The 20,504-nt window shown below is 44.9% G+C and overlaps 1 protein-coding gene across 1 annotated transcript; it reads left to right on the top strand.

Annotated features, from left to right (window-relative positions):
• The first annotated feature begins 2,641 nt into the window (after positions 1-2,641).
• On the top strand, positions 2,642-9,745 carry LOC131265334 (proton-coupled amino acid transporter-like protein CG1139). Its single transcript, XM_058267596.1, has 8 exons — positions 2,642-2,862; positions 2,965-3,112; positions 6,295-6,422; positions 6,516-6,666; positions 8,195-8,316; positions 8,415-8,735; positions 9,062-9,274; positions 9,334-9,745. Exons 1-8 carry the CDS (start codon positions 2,642-2,644, stop codon positions 9,743-9,745), a joined length of 1,716 nt encoding a protein of 571 aa, XP_058123579.1.
• The last annotated feature ends 10,759 nt before the right edge of the window (positions 9,746-20,504 follow it).

The raw sequence follows: 20,504 nt of genomic DNA, 5'->3' as shown, positions 1-20,504 counted from the left end.
CAGGTTAGTACTTCGCGTTTTCTGATGACGCACTCTTCGTCGAGCTCCAGCCAAACAACGTCTAAAATAATCGGCAGTGGATTACGACATTGGCCAGAATCACCCCGTCCCACATTAACATCCCGCTTGGTTCCCAAGCGTCGAGTGCGTTGGTGATGGTTTTGGGGTCTTCATTCATGCAAAGCCTGACGCCGTGAAAAAACCGGGGTTCTGGAAAAGGTTGTGACTAGTGTTGAGTAAAGTGTGATTGTGTGCACCATGCGCACAGCACACCTTGATGCAAGAGCGCACAGCACACTTAATTTTGGTGCTTTACCCAACACTAGTTGTGACCCCGGTACATCAAAACCAAAGATGGAAACATTGGCACCGCATTATGACGCGGAATCTACGCGGTACCAATGCTGTTAGTGATAACGCCAAAGATGTTCTCATTGCAGATGAACTACACATCCATGGCAAAAAACAGGTTAACATGGACGAATAGACCCTGAAAACATTGAAATCTTTTAATCTTTTATGCATGGTCATGCGTGCTGCTCAAGCAGAGCAAAAATCAAGGAAGTACTATGGACTAATTTAATAAGCTCATTTCGTATTGCCGGCGATCTAGGGTATATCTAACTTAGCAAAATCCGCGGATACGCAAGTAAGCCAATGTATAGTCTTTCGTTTAGTATCTGTGTCCCAATGACTACGGCGCTTGATAACAGCTCTGAACTTAGAGAGACATGACATCGACGGAAACGTTCCGGGTCAGCTCTGTTGGTTCGAAAGATTCAATCTTTGAATTACAGCACAATTGGAACGTTCATTCACGCGATGGAAGTGTGGAGAAATTTATTTACGAGGGTTCCCTTTTAAGTTTCGGGATTTGGGAAAACTGGTGATGCAATATGTTAATTAACAATTTTATCGTAAAGTTTGACGTTTTTGAGGTTATCCGTTCTCAGAACGTCTTGACATACAAGCGCTATTTGTGGTGTTAAAAAAATGTTTAAAGTTTCAACCGACACCAGTCTTTTTTGAGAGATCTTCGCTTCTTCAGGTGTTGAAAAAAGTAGACCTCTCAGTTTATTTTTTACGTACGGGAATTAAAAGAGGTCATTTGGTGCTAGATCCAGGACTATATGGCGGATGACTCATCAAATGGACGTTTTGAGTACTCAAAAATGCAGTTGTTTGAGCCGATGTGTGAGAGCTCGCAATGTCGTGGTGACGGGTGATCAGTCGACGGCGGTTTGAATTTCCTGTTTTCTTGGAAGACAACTGGCAAACACATTTTTGTGTACCACTCAGAATAGACTGTTCTGCGTTGTTCTAGTGGTTTGGTTGCGATATATCCAGTTTTTCCGAAAAAACATGCGACCATTTGCTTGAAAGTGCTTCGTGCGTGAACAACTTTGGTTGGATTCGGCTTATCTTGAAACACCCATACAGTCGATTGCAGTTTAGTTTCGGGCTCATTCGCGTAAATCCACGACTCATACTAAAGGCTGTCACGATATGAAAGGCAAGTTTTGAAGCACCGCAATCGTATTTTTCAAGCATTTTTTCCGACCAATCGACACGAGTTTTTTTTTGAGAGATTGACAAATTCTGTGGGATCCAACACGAGCAAATTTTTTTGACAGTCTAATGTTCATGCAATATTAAGTATATGCTGGTCCCTGTAATACCTAAGGATGTCTCTATCTCACGATAAGTCACATGCCGATCTTGCAATATCCAATATCCATTCACGCACAGCATCAATGTTTTTTAGAACAACAACTGATTTTGGACGACCTTCACGAAATTCATCTTGGAGTGAACTCCGACCACGATTTAATTCTCCAAACCATCTATAAATACTGATCATTGATGGAGCTTCATCGCCAAAAGTTGAATTAAGTTCATTGATGCACTACTGCTATGTTAATCCACGTCGAAAATTGCAAAAAATAATCGCACGAAAATGTCCGCGACCCAATTCCACAATTTGGCGTACATTGACACTTTTAGTATTTTTTTAACAACACAAATAGCGCTTGTATGTCAAAACGTTCAGAGTACGTATAGCCTCAAAAACGTCAAATTTTACGATAAAATTTTTAGTTGATAGATTGCATCACCAGTTTTTTCAAATCCCGAAACTTAAGAGGCAACCTACGTAGAAGGTAAACGTATGAAATGTCATACCCTATATCAACTGTATAAACGACACTGAAAAAAAGACTACTGAGCATTACCATCTGAACATAGGAGACGTAGTTATTAATCTTGTGCGCACATACGAATTTCTTCCTAACCTTTAATATGCAATATGTGACCTCGTCTAGTAGCAGTAAGAATGAGGCGGGTAGCCGACAGCAAGAAAAATACACTGGTGGCCCATGTTAAAGAGCAAACATACGACGGTGTAATTGCGTGCCGAAAAACCCTGTACAACAAGCAACAATGATACGTCAGTTTGTGAATTTGGCAGAATACATTCTCCGTTTGTCATCAGAACTAAACGCACGTGTTATCACTTTGTTTCGCAAATATCACCTTTTGCACAGCTCTGCTTTTAGGTTATGGGCCCAGCCTTACCCTAACCAAGTAAAAAGATGTTAATTTTCATTCCTTTGTGGCTGGGTAAAGCTTGTTTGGAGGAAAAATGGGGGAGGAAAAGAAGAATTATTTGTTCAATGGCGCGAATTTCAACAATTGGAGCTTCCGGATGGAGATACTTCTAGAGGAGCTGGACCTTTTGGATTGTATTCGTGTTGAATCGGACAAAGTGGAAGAATACAAGGTGCTGGAGACCGATACGGCGGCAGAGAAACTGGCTAAGGAGTTGAAGCTGCGCGATAGGCAGAAGAAGGACGTTAAATGCAAGTCGGTACTGGTCCGGAACATTGCAGATTCACAGCTTGAACACATCAAGGGTAAGCAATATCCGCGACAGATTTAGACAACGCTTGAAAATACGTTCACTAGAAAGGGCATATCAGGACAGTTCTACATCCTCAAAAAGCTTTCGGCGATGAAGTTTTCGGAGTCCGGTTCTCTTCAGGCGCACCTACTCGAGTTCGAGCGGATGGTGCGGGATTTGGCTGCTGCCGGCATACAACTACAGGAAAGCTTGGTTGTGTTTTATTTGCTGCAAACAATGCCGAGTTCGTATGGTCAGCTAGTGACAGTTCTGGAAACGCTTGCACCGAAGCAGTGCACGCTTGATGTTGTGAAAGCTCGTCTCCTGAGTGAAAGCATGAAACGAGAGAACAGTGATGAGGGGACTGGAAAAGGGACCAAATCGAAGCTGAAGTGTTTTAATAGTAAAAGGCTTGGGCACAAACGAATTTATTGTCCTCTACTGCAAAAAGGAGCTTCTGGGAAACAAAACAAAGGAAAGTCGTTTGAGACTAGAAACGAAAAAGCGCATGTAAGCGAAACAGCTGTCGATTCGAGGAACGTCAAGGAAGAATGCAGATGAATGATTTCAAATGGATCTTAGCTTCTGGTGCTTCTGATCATATGATCAATTCTGCAGAATTTCTTCGTGATGTAAAAAAATTGAATGATCCGATTATGATAAGAATCGCATCAGGTGAAATGTTACAAAGCACAAAGGAAAAGTCGACATAATAGCAAAAACATCATCAAACCAGCGGCATAAACATAACCAGGCCGATGATGAATTGAATCAAAATCATGGTCAGTTGATTGGACCGTAAACTCCTGTAGTTGTTCCAGATCGTGCTGAAAACGGAATAGAATCCATTCAAGAATCACCGGTTATACCTATGGAGGATATTACTGATAGTGATGAAAGTGATGTACAATTCATGCAACGATCGCCGGTCATGCCAATCGAGATCAATACTGATGAGGATGCATTTGACGAAGCGAGAAATAATTCTTTAGAATAAACCCAAGATCTGTTTCAGGAGGGGAGTAGCGATTTTCCTAGACGCAGCGATCGAGTTTGGAGCCTCCTGCAAAATTAGACGATTATTTGTGTTTTGCCTATGCATTGAACGCTGAAAACTTTATTGAAAACGTTCGTGATAGCATCGATAAATTGAAGAAGCTTGAAGATTGGCCTGAATGGAAACTAGCTATTGATAAAGAACTGGAATCGCTTACTGTAAACAACACTTGGCAGTTCGGATCTACCTATCGGACGCAAACCAGTAGATTGCAAATGGGTCTTTCGAATCAAGTATGGACCGGATGGAACCGTTGAAAAGCGTAGATTGCAAATGGGTCTTTCGAATCAAGTATGGACCGGATGGAACCATTGAAAAGCGGAAAGCGCGTTTCGTCGCGAAAGGTTTTACACAACGGTATGGTTTTGATTTTTCGGAAACCTATGCCCCAGTTGTAAAAATGTCAACTGTTCGATTAGGTTGTAAAAATGTCAACTGCTCGCAATCGCAAACCAACTTGATTACGTTGTCCATCAAATGGATGTTACGTCGGCATTCCTCAACGGAGCATTAAAAGAAGAGATCTACATGCGTCAACCAAAAGGATTTGAGGAGGGGGATAAAGTGTGTCGACTCAACAAATCCATTTACGGTCTGAAACAAGCATCGAAAGCTTGGAATGAATGCTTTAACGAATTCATTTCACGATGTGGTTTTCGTCGATGTTTTAATGATAGCTGTTTGTATGTACGAGTTAGCAACCATGGTTAAAGGGTATCATGAAACTGAGCCAGTAGAAGTACATTAATTCTGTATTGAAGCGTTTAGAATGGAAGAGTGCAACCCGGCAGCTACTCCAATGGAACCAAACCTGCAGCTGAAGAAAACGGAAATCGATCAAAATTTGAACAAGCCGTATCGGGAATTGATCGGTTGCCTTACTTACATGATGATAACGTCTCGTCCTGACATAAGTGCTGCAGTTTCATACTTTAGTCAGATCCAGAGTAATTCCAGCGAAGAACATTCGAAACATGCAAAAAGGATTCTTCGGTACCTACAGGGTACAACTGACTATGGGTTGATTTATAAAAAAAAAAAGCGATCCTGAAAGTCGCCAGATAGTAGGATTTGCCGATGCCAATTGGGCAACAGATTAGATGGCGAGGCGTTCCACCTCGGGATGCCTAATCAAAATCTATGGGGCGAAAACTGCTTGTAGCACTAAGAAGCAGCGGAGTGTAGCGCTTTCTTCAACTGAAGCCGAATGTTCTGCGCTAGCCGACTGCATCTGTGAGATACTGTGGACCTGCAAACTATTTGAGGAGCTGCACAGCTCACAGTGCCTGCAGAGATTTTCGAAGATAATCAGTCTGCTATTGCCATTGCTAAATCGGCTGGTTCATCAAAACGGCTCAAGCATACTGAGGTGAAGTTGCATTTCATCAAGCAGTGTGTCCAAGAAGAAAAGGTGAAGCTGAACTACATTCTAACCGCTGATCAACCTGCGGATATGCTAACAAAGGGACTACCTCAGGCGCCATTTGTTAGACATCGAGCTGTCTTGGGAGTTGAACCGTTATAAGTTTGAGGAGCGGTGTTGAAATGCAAACATACAACGGTGTAATTGCGTGCCGAAAAACCCTGTACAACAAGCAACAATGATACGTCAGTTTGTGAATTTGACAGAATGCCTTCTCCGTTTGTCATCAGAACTAAACGCATGTGTTATCACATTGTTCCGCAAATAATACCTTTTCCACAGCTCTGCTTTTAGCCCGTAGTTATCGACAAATTACTAGTATAACGAAGACTAGTTGAAATCTCCAAGCAGTAAAACATGATCCCTTGGATTTGCTTCTCTAATGGATCTAAGTAATTTGCAACATTTGTTAACCAGCTGACAGCGAACTGATGGTAAATAAATAGCACCGATTAGGAGGCGAAAATTGAAAATCTCCATAAGCTAATTAAAAACAACAACTCTTAACTTGAACCCATAATAACTTGACTGATAGTGTATTAGTACAGCAAATCTTTAAGTGCAACTGAGAATCGACAGCAATCAGCACACCACCACTTCTCTCCTTTCTGTTATTCACTTCATTACGATCAACACGATGGACAATATAACCAGAGGTAAACACTTGTACAAACGGAATGTCATCATTGAGACCATTTTCGGTAAGAGCAATAGCATTATAATCAGACGCCTCTGAAGCTGTGCAAATAAAATGTGCCCAGTTTCGTTCTTAGTCCGCGAACGTTTTGATATGTGTGTGTTATATGTGGAAGAGGGTTTTAATAACCTAAAAAAAACCCGGAGATCTGCTGGCACACCAATGTGCGGCGTCGCATTCAGTGTCTGTGATCTAACGGTGCCGGTTCTTGTAAACAGCAATACAGCATGGCATCAACGGAAATGTTGGCCAAGGTCAGCTCCACTGGTGCGGATGGTCAAGTCGAAACTGCACCAGAAAAGGACTATGATCCATACCAGCATCGTATCGTCGACAAACCGACCTCGTGAGTGAAAGACGAAATCGCATTTGGTGACACTAAGCATCAGCTTCTTTCTGATCGGGCTATCAAATGAAAGACTTAACCTTCCTATTATAGGACAATCGGAACGTTCATGCACGTGATAAAAGGTGCCATGGGTGTGGGAATCCTATCGATGCCATACGCCATACGGAATGGAGGACTTGTTTTTGGAGTTATTGGAACGTTTCTTCTAGGACTACTATATTCACATTGTGTGCATCTACTAGTGAGTAGGCTACTTTTATTTAATAGGTTTTTAAAGTCACCTTCAGGGTTGTATCAAAATATGAATGAAGACAGAAATATACAATAGGAGACCAGTGAAGAAAGAATGTGATAGCAATGCCCGTGAATTTTGCTCGCTGACTATGACCACGCTTTTTAAGATCTCGTTCTGGCACACTTGAACACATAGCGTGCTGGTGTGTTTCAGCAGCGTGCTATTTACTTCCCAATAGAGCGCTGTGAGATGTTTTACGATCGCATGAGAAACAACCCAAACTGTTTACGCGTGCGCGATCCGGTAACTCTAAACGATATCGGCTAAATATGGTAAACATTTTTCTGCTATTTTATAGATGAATCAACTACAAACTCCAGTTGAATAATCAGTTACGCCCTCCGTGCCTAGTTACGTCGTGATGCTGACTGATAACGCAGTTGATGTTACAACTCAAATTTAGTTGCTGTTGTGAAAGAAAGTGTGATTGACAAAGAATTTTGCTGGAGTTTATATGTGGCTTGTTAAACGCCACTAGAGTATAAAAGGTTAATGTTGAGCCCTCTCGTAGCAGTGCTGTAGAACGAGAGCACTGCTTCAGCGTTCGCAGCTAACGTTAAGGTCCAGATAAATGACAGCAACTTTCATGCAAGAGAAACTTTCAGTCGTCTTCATTTCAGTGGACTGACAGTTTCCGAACGCATCACGCGTTTACACGACTCACAACGAACTAACGCTAACTGTCAACCGGCAATGATGAGTCGGTAAACAAATTATGTAGAATTGTAAATGAGCTGTACTATTTCATCTCTAAAATTAATGATAATACTCATTTAGTGTTGTGATTCTTGCAAGTGAACTTAAATCGCATAAAACGACCTTGTTAATTTCTTTTAACGATCATTATAAATGGTTTTATACTGTTAACGCCTTCTAAATCTGTCAGTTGCACGAGCTGTCAAGCAACTTTCATTGCTGTGAAATAAATTTCTAGCCCGGCTACGTTAAGTGAAATTTTAGTTGCGCAACTCAAATTGTTTGTTTATTTTGCGTTTAGACGTGCTAAGTTGGGTTTCAAATGAGTGAAATGAGTGTTTGACAGTTGCTGTTAAGTGAAAGTTTCATTAATTTAAAACGCCTTTTAGAGGAGAATGCAGTCCTTCTCTTGATAATTGATACTACTTCGAACGTCGCGATCCTGGCTTAAGTAAAGTAAAGTGAATGAGTGTAGCCAGATCTTTCAATAAAAGGTAGTAGGTTCTACTTCATATTCCAACTCCATTGACTTAATGACAATGCTTATAAATGACAAAGCCTGTTTTCTCTGTTCACTTGATACATAATTGCTATGTGAATAACTACTAAAACAAAACATATGTTACCGAACATACACTATTCCTTCTATAATTTTTCTCAAGTTCGGGAAAAACTATTGTTTTGAACGAATATTTTTTTATTTTAACTTATTCAAAGTGTGCTACTTAATCTTAAAACGAAACGGAAACATTCTATTGCGACGAATACAATGTTGCAGGTCGGCACCGCATATAAAATCTGCAAAAGAGATCGTGTCCCTATGCTGACGTATGCCCAAACAGTTGATCGTGCGTTTGCCCTTGGTCCAGTCAGGACGAGGCCGTTGGGCAAAAATTTTAAGTGAGTACATGCTTCAACGGAATCTTTTAGCATTTGTAATAAGGCTGCATAGAACAAATCTTTTATGGTCATAAACGCATTGTTTTTTACTTTTCCAGAACTTTCATCGATTACTACCTTATGATTGCGTTAGGCCCTATGATTTATATGGTCTTCGTCGGTACCACTCTACATGGCGTTATCAATAGCAGCACTGATCTCGACTGGGACGTCCGAATCTATATTTTATTGGCCGCGATACCAGCGATTGTGATAACCCAAGTGAGGGAGATCAAATATCTGGTCCCCTTCTCGGCCATCGCGACGACGCTGATCATTACCAACGTTGTGATTTCCTTAAATTACATCTTTAGAGAACCTCTTTCAACTGACGATCGGAATCTCTTTCCAACGTTTAGTTCGGTGGCGAAATTTCTCGGGTGGGTTGTAATTTACTGCAAAGGGTACGGGAAACAAAGTATAATCGGTAGTGTAATCGTGCCATTCCGCTGCTAAAAATGGCAAACATAATTTTGGCTTACCTATAATCGCATGCGTAATCTGTCTAATCTGAGAATATTTATCGAAATTCTGTGATTCTTCAAAGAAATGAAGCAATTTTTAACAAATTGCTAAACTTTAATAAAGCACAGACGACGCATGGCCCGAATATCCCCGATACACGAGAGACGAGCGATTACGCTTGGTTTACCGTGCCCTTAAGGATCTAAGGTAATGAATTTACGCTACTTTGCTTTTCCCACAGAACTGCATACTTGGCGTTCGATGCAACTGTACTTATTTTCCCCATTTCAAATCAGATGAAAACTCCACAGCATTACCTCGGTTGTCCGGGAATTGTGAATGTCAACAACATTTGCTTAGCATTCTTGTATAGCTTTTTTGGACTGATGGGATACCTCCGTTACGGCGATGCAATTCAGGGCTCTATAACACTGAACTTCCCAACCGAAGAAAAGTATGCAGATTAGTTTAAAGTTAGAATTTCACAACCTAACATAAGTTGTTTTTTACTAGGTTGGCATTAATCATCCAAGTCCTGTCGGCCGTTGCCATTCTCTTCTCGATTGGTATATATTTCTACGTCCCACAAGAAATCATATGGCGTAAGCTGCACCGACGAGTTAAACCACAGTGGCACATGGTCGTGCAGTCGTTCATTAGGTTGTTATATTTAGCAGTGATCGTTGGCATTGCTTGTGGGATTCCAGATATCGGAACGTTCGTTGGAATTATCGGATCCATGTTCAACCCTATCTTAGCCCTCTGGTTTCCTATACTGGTCGACACCGTCTACCGGTGGCCTTCGGACTTTGGTTGGATGAAGTGGCGGTTGGTAAAGAACTTTCTTATGGGCGTATTTGGATCATTTCTTATGATAACCGGGACCATATCCAGCGTGAAAGACATCATTGAGCTGTATGATTAGTGTGTCTCTGGATGCCTAGTGTGTGCAACAAAAAAGCTCTTATACACCGTCAACCAAATAAAGACAACGTGCGTCGACACTTATTTCCGATGCATATGGTATTCAGCATTTTGTTAAGTTAAGATGTAGATAAAATGATAAAAATAGTTTTATGATTGCTGATATCAACACCACCAAAGTCAGTTAGAGCATGTTTGCTTTAACAATACGGCAACACCGGTAAAATCATAATTAAAAAATAAATGATTTAATCAATTAATAAACTATCCGAATTAGTTTATTAATTGATTAAATCATTTATTTTTTAATTATGATCGCTCGCGAAATACTCGATTAGCAGGAATTCCATAAAGTAGCCGTATAATTATAATTGTTGAATATATGAATATATGCGTATATATTCAAATGCACCAACCATGTAAGTAACGTCAACATTGAAAAACTGAAGAATTTACTCTACGCTTTAGGAGGTCCGCGACAGTCGAGCGGTAGCGCCGGTTAGAAAATCGGCCCATGAGCGCCAGGGCTCACCACCTCAAAGATTTTGAAAACTGTAGTCACTAACTACCAAATCAAAAACGTGTTAATCCATCAGAAGCCATCTGTCGAATGGGTTCACGACTACTCGACACATTACACTTGGCGAATATATAGATTAAATAGATCATATCGCATGAGCTAGAAATATATTTCTTAGTTTATCTCCGCAAAGTAAAGCCAGACAAACGACAAAATCTATCACAAAGCACACCGAACCACGCATGCACCATTCCATATCTTTTGAAAACTCAACTCAAAACCACCAATCGTTAACTACGATTACAAGTACAATTGATTCAAGAATTATGACTTCAAATGTATTATCAATTGCGAATTATTTTGCACTTTGCTCTTGTCTTATCATCGCGACATGCCAATATCTCCAGACAATTGCGGTATGTGACAAACTGCTATCTTCTCGCCTTGCAGAAACTGGAATGATGCAGGAAAATCAGTCTGATTATCTCATTCAGTGTCTGTGACCCAACGACGCCGATCTCTGCTATCAGCAATACTTTTAGAGAGGCATGACATCGACGGAAACGTTGACCAAGGTCAGCTCTGCTGGTGCGGATGGCTTAATTGAACAAGCATCTTATTATGAAATTTCGTTTTTTTTTTTCGGGAGCATTCTCTCAGTTCTGATCATTCAATTTCAATTATAGGACATTTAGCGAAGAAAAGGAGTACACGTCTGAAACTTTCACGTTTTGATTGTTACTAGTTACTTATACTACTAAAAGGTTTAGTTTCCGGCTGGCGCCATTAGAGACTTCACAGTAGCGCGCATTCCTTGGCTCAATTTAGTTACGGTCACGCTTTACATCTTTTGAGAAGCTCTGTCCACTGATCATCGGGATCTATTTCCAACATATAGGTCGGTGACAGCTTTGTAAAGGGTTGGATCCGACGCCTCCTGAAGGCTACTATAGGCTCTCCTCCCCAACTCCTACTCAATACGTCCGCGACGTACAGAACGGTAACTTGTCGCCTAAATATCCAAGCTTGGGTACACGGGGAAACCCACCCCCTTGGGCGGATGGGCGGCAAGGCTGAATTGAGAGGGGGAATGGACTGCTACTTGCTAGTAGTTCATCCCCGAGCGTCTGTTCTCCATGTTAGGAGCGGCTCGAACCAGCGTCTGTTCCCCATGTTAGGGGCGGCTGTACACCCTGTCCTGGCATCCTACGGGACGTAAAACAGCTAGGATGCGTTGTTCCACCGACGAGATAGGAGGCGGGGGGAGAGGCCTTGCAAGCCACCCCCTGTATAACCGCAACGAAAAGTCACTACGAAGAAAAACCGATTTGGACCAATCATGCCCGACCCTCGCAACGGAAAAAGGACTATGATTGGAAGCTCGGTACATGGAACTGCAGGTCTCTTACATCACCCGGGAGTACCAGAATACTCACAGAGGAAGTGAGAGCCCGCGGCTTCGAGATAGTAGCACTTCAAGAGGTTCGCTGGAAGGGAGTTTCGGAGCGCCGCTACCGCAGCGATTGCATGATCTACCAGAGTGGTGGAGATAAGCACGAGCTCGGTACGGCGTTCCTTGTTATGGGTGCTATGAGGAAGCGTGTGATCGGATGGTGGCCGATCAACGACAGGATGTGCAGGTTGAGGATACGTGGACGCTTCTTCAACCTGAGCATTATAAATGTGCACAGCCCGCACCTTGGGAGCAGCGATGACGACAAAGACGCGTTCTATACGCAGCTGGAAAGGGAGTACGACCGCTGCCCACAACATGATGTGAAGATAGTCATCGGAGATCTAAATGCTCAGGTCGGGCGAGAGGAGGCCTATAAACCTACGATTGGTAGCTTTAGCGTCCACCAGCTAACCAACGACAACGGCCTCCGGCTCATCAACTTCGCATCCTCGAGGCACATGAACATCCGTAGCACCTTCTTCCAGCATAAACCTCGTTTCAGCTACACCTGGAGATCACCACAGCAGACATATTCCCAAATAGACCACGTTCTCATAGACGGAAGGCACTTCTCGGACATCATCGACGTACGTACGTACAGGGGCGCAAACGTCGACTCGGACCACTTCCTGGTTATGGTGAAGCTACGGCAGAAGCTCTGCGCTGTCAACTCACTGCGTCACCGGCCTACCCCACGCCTAAACACGGATCGGCTGCGAACACCTGCTGTTGCCGAGGGCTACGCGACAGCGCTTGGGGAAGCGCTACCGGACAACATCGCGACCGCCACAATGTCCCTCGATGACCACTGGCGTATGGTGGAGCGAGTCATCAGCAGCACAGCCGAGCAGACACTGGCCCATAAGCCACGTAACCAGAGGAAAGAGTGGTTCGATGACGAGTGCAGGCGGGCACTATCCGAGAAGAACGCAGCGCGCGCCCGAATGCTGCAGCGCGAAACCCGTCAGAACGTGGAACACTACAAACGACTGAGGACACAGCAAACCCGGCTCTTCGAGAGCAAGAAGCGCCGCTTCGAGGAGTCAGATGAACAACTGATGCAGCAGCTAACTCAGTCGGGGGAAACTCGCCAGTTCCACAGGATGTTGAAGAAGACACAAGGCGGCTTCACGCCAAATGTCGCAATGTGTCGTGACGAGGAGGGCAACATTCTTACGGACGAGCGAGAGGTGATCGAAAGGTGGAAGTGCTACTTCAACGGACACCTGAACGGAGCGGAATTAGGGGAGTCCAGCAGCGGCGCAGGCAGAATTGAGCAGCACATTAGCCAGGAGGTAGATGACGATGTGCTCCCACCATCCTTGGATGAAGTCACTAGTGCCATCAAGCAGCTGAAACAGAACAAAGCAGCTGGCAGCGATGGGCTGGTGGCAGAACTATTCAAGATGGGTTCGGTAGAGCTTGCCGTCAGTATGCACCAGCTAATTGTGAAAATCTGGGAGCAGGAAAGGATACCGGATGACTGGAAGCTGGGTGTCATCCACCCAGTGTACAAGAAGGGTGACAGAATGGACTGTGCCAACTTTCGAGCCATCACAGTCCTCAATGCCGCCTACAAAATCCTATCCCAGATACTCTTCTGCAGACTCGCGCCCCTTGCTACAGATTTCGTCGGAAGCTACCAAGCTGGGTTTGTTGGAGCAAATCCACCACCGACCAAATCTTCACTCTACGGCAGATCCTCCAGAAGTGCCGGGAGCACCAGATCCCGACGCACCACCTCTTCATCGACTTCAAGGCGGCCTACGATACCATAGATAGGAAGGAGCTATGGAAGACCATGCGGCAGTACAGCTTCTCCGAGAAGTTGGTTCGACTGCTAGAGGCCACAATGGAGGGGGTGCAGTGTAAGGTGAGGATTTCGAACATGCTGTCGGATCCGTTCGAATCTCATCGGGGTCTGAGGCAAGGTGATGGACTCTCCTGCCTTCTATTCAACATCGCTCTGGAAGGTGTCATGAGGAGCGCGGGCTTCGACATCCGTGGCACGATTTTCACCCGCTCTCTCCAATTCCTCGGCTTCGCGGATGACATCGACATCATCGGGCGGAACACAAGGACGGTGTGCGAGGCGTACACCCGACTGAAACGCGAGGCCGCAAGGATTGGATTGATGATCAATGCGACGAAAACAAAGTACCTGCTCGTCGGAGGCTCTGACAGTGACAGAGCCAGGCTGGGGAGCAGTGTATCAGTAGACGGCGACGAACTCGAGGTAGTAGAGGAGTTTTGCTACCTTGGCACTGTCGTAACTCCGGACAACAACGTAAGCTGCGAAATCCGGAGGCGCATTGTTCAGGGGAATCGTGCCTACTATGGGCTCCACAAACTCCTGAGGTCCAGATGGCTTCTCCCACGCACTAAGTGTGCCATATACCACACGCTGATTAGACCGGTCGTCCTTTATGGGCATGAATCTTGGACTCTGCTCACGGAGGACGCTAACGCTCTCGCAGTCTTCGAGCGGCGCGTGCTCCGGTCTATCTTTGGCGGCGTGTATGAGCAGGGCGTGTGGAGGAGAAGGATGAACCACGAGCTAGCTGAGCTGTATGGTGAGCCGGACATCCTGACGGTGGCGAAGGCCGGCAGGATTCGTTGGTTGGGGCATGTCATGAGGATGCCGGACTCATGCCCCACCAAGAAGGTGCTCACCAGCGACCCGCCCGGCACGAGACGACGAGGAGCTCAGCGAGCTCGGTGGATGGACCAAGTGGAGCAAAACCTGCGGGACATCGGATGCGACCGGGGTTGGAGGGCCGCAGCCATGGACCGAGCGACCTGGAAAGCGATTGGTGACCAGGCCATGTCAGCACGACGTGCTCAACTGCGAGCGGGCCAGTGAAGAAGAAGAAGGTCGGTGACAAAATTTCTTCAGTAAATTGCAACATTCAGTTGAATGCCTCTTTATTAGTTAACGTACTCACATCAAATTGATATTTTCACAGAACTACAAATTTAGCTATAGATGCAACTATATTGATATTCCCAGTCTCGTATCAGATGAAAAATCTTCAACATTACCTCAGCTGCCCGGGAATCATCAACATCTACAACATTTGCTTAGCGTTCTTGTATAGTTTTATTGGACTGGGTGGTACCTTCGATACGGCGATACAATCCAACTGAACTTTCCAACCAAAGAAAAGTATACAGATTGAGTTTTAGTAAAAATTTCACAGTCTCACACATTTTTTCTTCTATACTAACTAGGCGTTAATCAAGTTCTGTCGGCCACTGTACTCCTCTTCTCGATTGGCATATTTCTCGATGTCCCAATAGAAATCACATGGCGGAAGTTGCACCGACGGATTCAACCAAAGTGGCACATGGTCGTACAGCCACTTGTAAGGTTCTTGTATTTGGCAGCAATTGTTGGGATTGCGTGTGGAATTCCGAAAATCGGGACAATCGTTGAAATCATTGGCGCTGTGTTTAATCCCATCTTATCACTTTTCTAAAATATTCACCTTAAATAGACAATAATTTGTTCAACAACGTAGGCCGCGTGAGTGCTATAGGACGCGGCAACTGGTGGAACCAAAAACTTAGTGAAGCATTATTCAGTGTGCTGTCGCTGTAAGACACCGCGAAAGCTGAGTGAAGAAAAATTAAATTACAAGTGCAGCGTGACACAGTGAACAAAACAATTAGCAGTGTACAGTACAGGACAGTACAATGGACCGCGCCGTGGATAGTGTAGAGTGCGACGGATGCAGCGCATGGTATCACCTCAAGTGCGTAAATGAGGATGACACCGTGTACTGCCGAAATTAGCCGATACGCCGAAATTAGGCGCCTGACAGAGGAAGAGGGAGGTCAAACGGACGGAGAAGCTGATGGATCAAATAATTCAATCGATTGTTCGATGTCTGGACGACAGAATTCATAAGGGAGTACCAGGACCGAATTGCGTGCTTCTGAGTTCAACGGCGTTCGGTGCTTTCGACGACACGGAGCAAAGCGACAATCAACCATATCGTGAACTTAGTCGGAGCCAAGTGGCAACGCGCGGTAAGTGGTAAACTGCCAACTTTCAGTGGCAGACCAGAGGAACGGCTGATGTTTGGAGCTAGCTACAAAGAGACCACGAGGCTGTATGGTTCCTTCGACGGGGAAAATGTGATCCGGCTTCAGCAGGCTTTGCGCGGGAAAGCACTTAAGGCGGTGCAGGGGCGTGCTGAACACCTTGAAGATAATATTTGGAGGTACGGAGATCATAAACACCCTCATTGAGCAGATTCGATGCCTGCTACCTCCGAAGCCCTGGACACACTGGTAGACTTTGCGCTGTCAGTGGAAGAGGTGTGCTCAGCAAGGGTAGTGGTATGGGGGACAAGTTCGACGGCCCCCTTCTTCAAGTGCTTGTCGGTCGGCTCATGTTAAGTTGTTGTGGGGCATGCACTGCCGAACAGCTCCGGCATCTACAATTACCCACATGAACTTCGGTAAATGAATGGAGATAACACACAGTCGGACAGTGCGGCCATGCTATAAGGAAGGCTGTACTGCGAAGCATCACGCATCGCTTAACAACCGCTACTCTACCAACATCCTTTGCAGGAAATTAAGCATAACAGCAGACGGCGTGTATCAACTACAACACAACACTATCCTATTAACCCTATTTGGCACTTTTTACAACCCTTAGGGCTGTGTCCGATTGCCGAGGAACAATATTGATGGGAAAAAACAAAATGCGGTGAGATAACTGATTTGTAGAGGTGAACCTGACTAAAAAAATAGGTTGTTCCCTGTAGGAGTAGGGATTGAAGAGAAGAAAGGAGAACTAAACAGAGAGCGATCGCACGGAAAGAGAAGTTCCAGAACGAACGATCGGTTAGTAGCTAGGCGACAGTGTAAGGTGACGGACTAAATAAAGAACAGTGGATTCTACAATTGGCGCAGCTGGTAAAGCCAGAAAGAAGTTGATAGCAGGAAAGGAAAGCGTTGGCTAGACTTCTCGCAAAGGAAAGGTAAATGAAGCAATGGAAGGGGTTCACGTTGGGTATTAGAATTAAAATTTAAATGCGAATATTGTCACGATGGCAAAGGAAACTCTAGATCTCACAATGAAACTATAAAGTAGCGCAATCATAAGTCTGACACGCGAGAATTCGCACCTTGACTACAATGCCACAAGTGAACCATACCAGAGTGACGAGGAAAAGTTAGAAAAATTGAGTGAGCCGGCACAAGCGTGGTACAAGTCAAGCGATTGGAATCCAGCGCCACAATGAAAACAATAGACTTCCAAGAAATGTGAGCCCGGCGCAGCCGTAGCACACGAGACACGTCTGGAAACCCAAAGTGAGTCCGGCATAGCCGTAGCACATGAGACGAGCCCGGTTGAACCCGTAGCGTCAAACAAGAAATACCCAAGAAAAGTGAGCCCGGCCTAGCCGTAGCACATGAGATACGTCTGGAAAACCCGAAGTGAGTCCGGCATAGCCGTAGCACATGCCCCCGAAACACTGCACGAAGTAAAGCCAGCCAAATTGTGGCCAAATCGGGACACGAATATTCAGAAAGATTTGGTTGGAAATTTCCGAAGCAAAACCGAAGTTGCCGCGGCAAAAACGAAAAATGGTGGCCCCTTTCGGGGCCCTCGCTCTTTTTCTCTTCTCTTCCTTCTACACATTCTCATGTCTCGAGCTGTTACGCGGAATTGAACCGCGTTGTTTCCACTCCGGCCTCTGCGCACCTACCGCAAGACCGTCGCTCTTTGTTGAGAACGGTGTGCTAAAGGCCCAATATATATCTACTGCGTAGTCGTTTGTATGGACTGTATGGGAATGCATCGTTCGCGCTCAACCCGCTCTAGCCATTTAAACCTCTCGCGGAGCGAATTCATATGGCCACCGCGTTTCGGTTTTTGCTCTACATTTAGCGATCGCTTGCGCTGCGTACGTATGCATGAATGACCGCTCGCGCTGGGTATACTCGTACGGGTACCCGTACGTACGTATTCGACCGCGCTGGGTATACCCGTACGGGTACCCGTACGTCCGTATTCGACCGCGCTGGGTATTCGACTGGTCTACGATTGCTCGCGCTGAGTTTTCGATCGCTCACGCTGGGTCTTCGAAGACCCGATCGCGCAGGGCATTTAAACTTCGTACCGTATTGCATTGCGCATGCGCACTTTGATGCACAAACCTCGATTTTTCAGTTCGGATCGGCTGCCGCGGCAACAGATGGGCGCGGTAAGGAGAGATTTCTGGCAGTGGCGGGACGGGGGAATTTCTGCGTTGGTGTAAAAGAGACAAGAATATCACCATCTCGCTCTTGCCCATTGAATTCCCTATCTCCACCCGAAGCTATTGCTGGTAGGGTGGGACGAGCCCGGTTGAATCCGAAGCGTCGAAGGAAAGAGCACGATAAGGCGAACTCGGCGCAACTGTATCACGTGCCACGAAACAAGTGTAGCAACACACGGAAAGAACAATTCTTGGAAGAGTATGAAAAGAATCAGCGACGAGGCATGGAAAACGCATTGCGAACAAAGTGGCAGTCTAGCTTGGAAATTGGTAATGTTGTGGACGAACTAGAGGGGAAAACAAAATTGCCGTCGCGACGTACTAAACAAGTAAGCGTACGCCGCAGAGCTTACGAGAAAACAAAAGAGAATGGATTTGAAAGCAGCTAGTACTACGATATCACCTTACTTTGGGCACAGTAGTACAACAAGAAACCTTTATTTTAACTTTACTTTCTTTCGTTAGATGGAACCGGAAAAATACCCGCTAGAGCCGTTCAACTCTGAGGCGAATAGCTCAGACCTGAGAATGGAATGGGAAGAATGGCTCAGAGCACTGCTCCTTATCCTAGAGCTGAAAGGACCCACATCTCAGCAAGAGAAATTTGTGTACATGGTTGCCAGAGGGGGAAGAGGCCTTCAGCGTATTTACTCTAACCTAGGAAGGGCCGAAGACGAAATTCATCCACCGCTTTTGCAAATCCCATTTGCCAACAAGGAGCTCCCGGCAACCATCCCCAAAGATCCAGAGGTATTCCAGGTAGATCAAAAGATGGCAACACGTTACAGAGAACGACGTGGTTGGTCCAGAGATGGATAGAGCTGGAACAGAGTGTAACCGATGCGGATCCAGAGATCACACGGAGAACTCGAGTGATTGTTACGCTCGGAAGGCTCGGTGCAACGAATGTGGAAGAGTAGGCCACTTTGCTCGGAAGTGCTTAACCAGCAAGGGAAACAACAATCGACCACGAGGATCGAGCTATACCTGGAAACGGTCAACATCCACGAATGCTGTTCGAGAACGGCGGTCCTCTACTGAAGAGCGGGAAATAAAAATACAGGAACAAAACGTAAGCAATAGTGCTGATAGAACAAATAATATAAATTAAGGGCTAGTAGAATCCATTATAGAAGAACAATTTGGCTTACCTACGACTCGGCACGACTGTTTCATGGTTAACTTTAGCGAACATTAATCTTTATTCCCCCACCATAGGCCGTATCCGATAATAGCTGCAACGTCATCTGCAAGGTGAAACGCTTTCGGTGATGTTTTTAGTCGACTCGGGAGCAGCAATCAATACAGTGACAGAGACCGTATGGGGCTCCATCAAAGCTACTAAATGCACGATTTACAAGGAAAAACTCGGATGCGACAGCAAAATAACAGCTTATGCAAGCCAACAACCGCTACAAATCCTCCTTGTATTTCAAGCATGGATCTCGGTCAACGTAACGAAGCCGAAAACGTATGCTGAATTTTTCGTAGTAAAAGGCGCGCATAGATCATTACTAAGCAAGAGAACAGCAGAGGAACTGAAACTCCTGACTCGGGGTCCACACTACAGCGCGACGTCCCTTTTCAAAAGTAGCCCAGTTTCGGCAGAACAATCGCGCAAGCCAAGCGCGACAGAGGTAGGGGAGTATGTGGAAATATGTATCACATAGGAGCGCAAACTCGGCTAAAATTTTTTGTTGAATTATGAGGTAGTAATGCATGATATTTGTTTAGCTACGTATTTTATGCACCCTGAGTGAGTTTGGCGCTGCTACATTTGAAATTCACTGAGAAAAGAAACTAAAACAAACATCGACGATACTTTGCCCCACCGTAGGAGGTATATATTTTCCGTCATCTCCTACTTGTTGAAGAGCAGTTTGTTTACGTTTCGGTACCCGAAAAAACTTTGGTAAAAATAATTAAAACGAAGTTTCATAACTGAATTACATTTGTAAAGAGTAGAAATAAGTAGTACAACGAAAAATCCGATGTTTCGGGAAGAATATTGCTCGTTTTTCTCGCGTTTGTGTTTCGGTTTGGTTACGACTTGTCCAGCTGTCGGTTTGTTTACGTTTCATATTGACATTGGACAAGAGCTAGCGCGACGTCGCGTTTTTCGCTGTTTCTACACTAGGCATTGTCTAGCGCGATTTGTGCTACACTTTTTTTGTATGGAGTTCAGCCGCCTGTCAGGCGACGTCGCGTTTTGTGACGGGACGTCGCGCTGTAGTGTGGACCCCGAGTGAAGGTTGGATTAAGCGTGAACGGCTTACAAAGTAAATGCAACGTTTTCCCAAAATTTCCGGGCATACAAATCAAACTTTGCATAGACAAATCAATTATGCCGAAGAAGATTTCATATCTACGAATCCCAGTGGCAATGGAGGACAAGGTAGATATGAAAATCCAAGAGATGCTGTATCAGGAAATCATAGAACCCGCCACGGGACCACCTGAGTGGATCTCCCCTATGGTAGTGGTACCGAAAGGAAAAAACGACATC

This window comes from Anopheles coustani, chromosome 3 (assembly GCF_943734705.1).
Source record: "Anopheles coustani chromosome 3, idAnoCousDA_361_x.2, whole genome shotgun sequence".
Lineage (NCBI taxonomy): Eukaryota > Metazoa > Arthropoda > Insecta > Diptera > Culicidae > Anopheles > Anopheles coustani.
Note: the sequence above shows the minus strand (reverse complement) of the source record. Positions and strands in the feature narration are given on the sequence as shown.

What these genes read in the sequence shown, in the direction of transcription:
- LOC131265334 (XM_058267596.1), top strand. Translation starts at nt 2,642, where the DNA reads ATGGGGGAGGAAAAGAAGAATTATTTGTTCAATGGCGCGAATTTCAAC. An exon ending in AAGAAGGACGTTAAATGCAA is followed by an intron (nt 2,863 to 2,964) that starts GTCGGTACTGGT and finishes TACGTTCACTAG; the next exon opens with AAAGGGCATATCAGGACAGT. An exon ending in TACAACTACAGGAAAGCTTG is followed by an intron (nt 3,113 to 6,294) that starts GTTGTGTTTTAT and finishes TCTTGTAAACAG; the next exon opens with CAATACAGCATGGCATCAAC.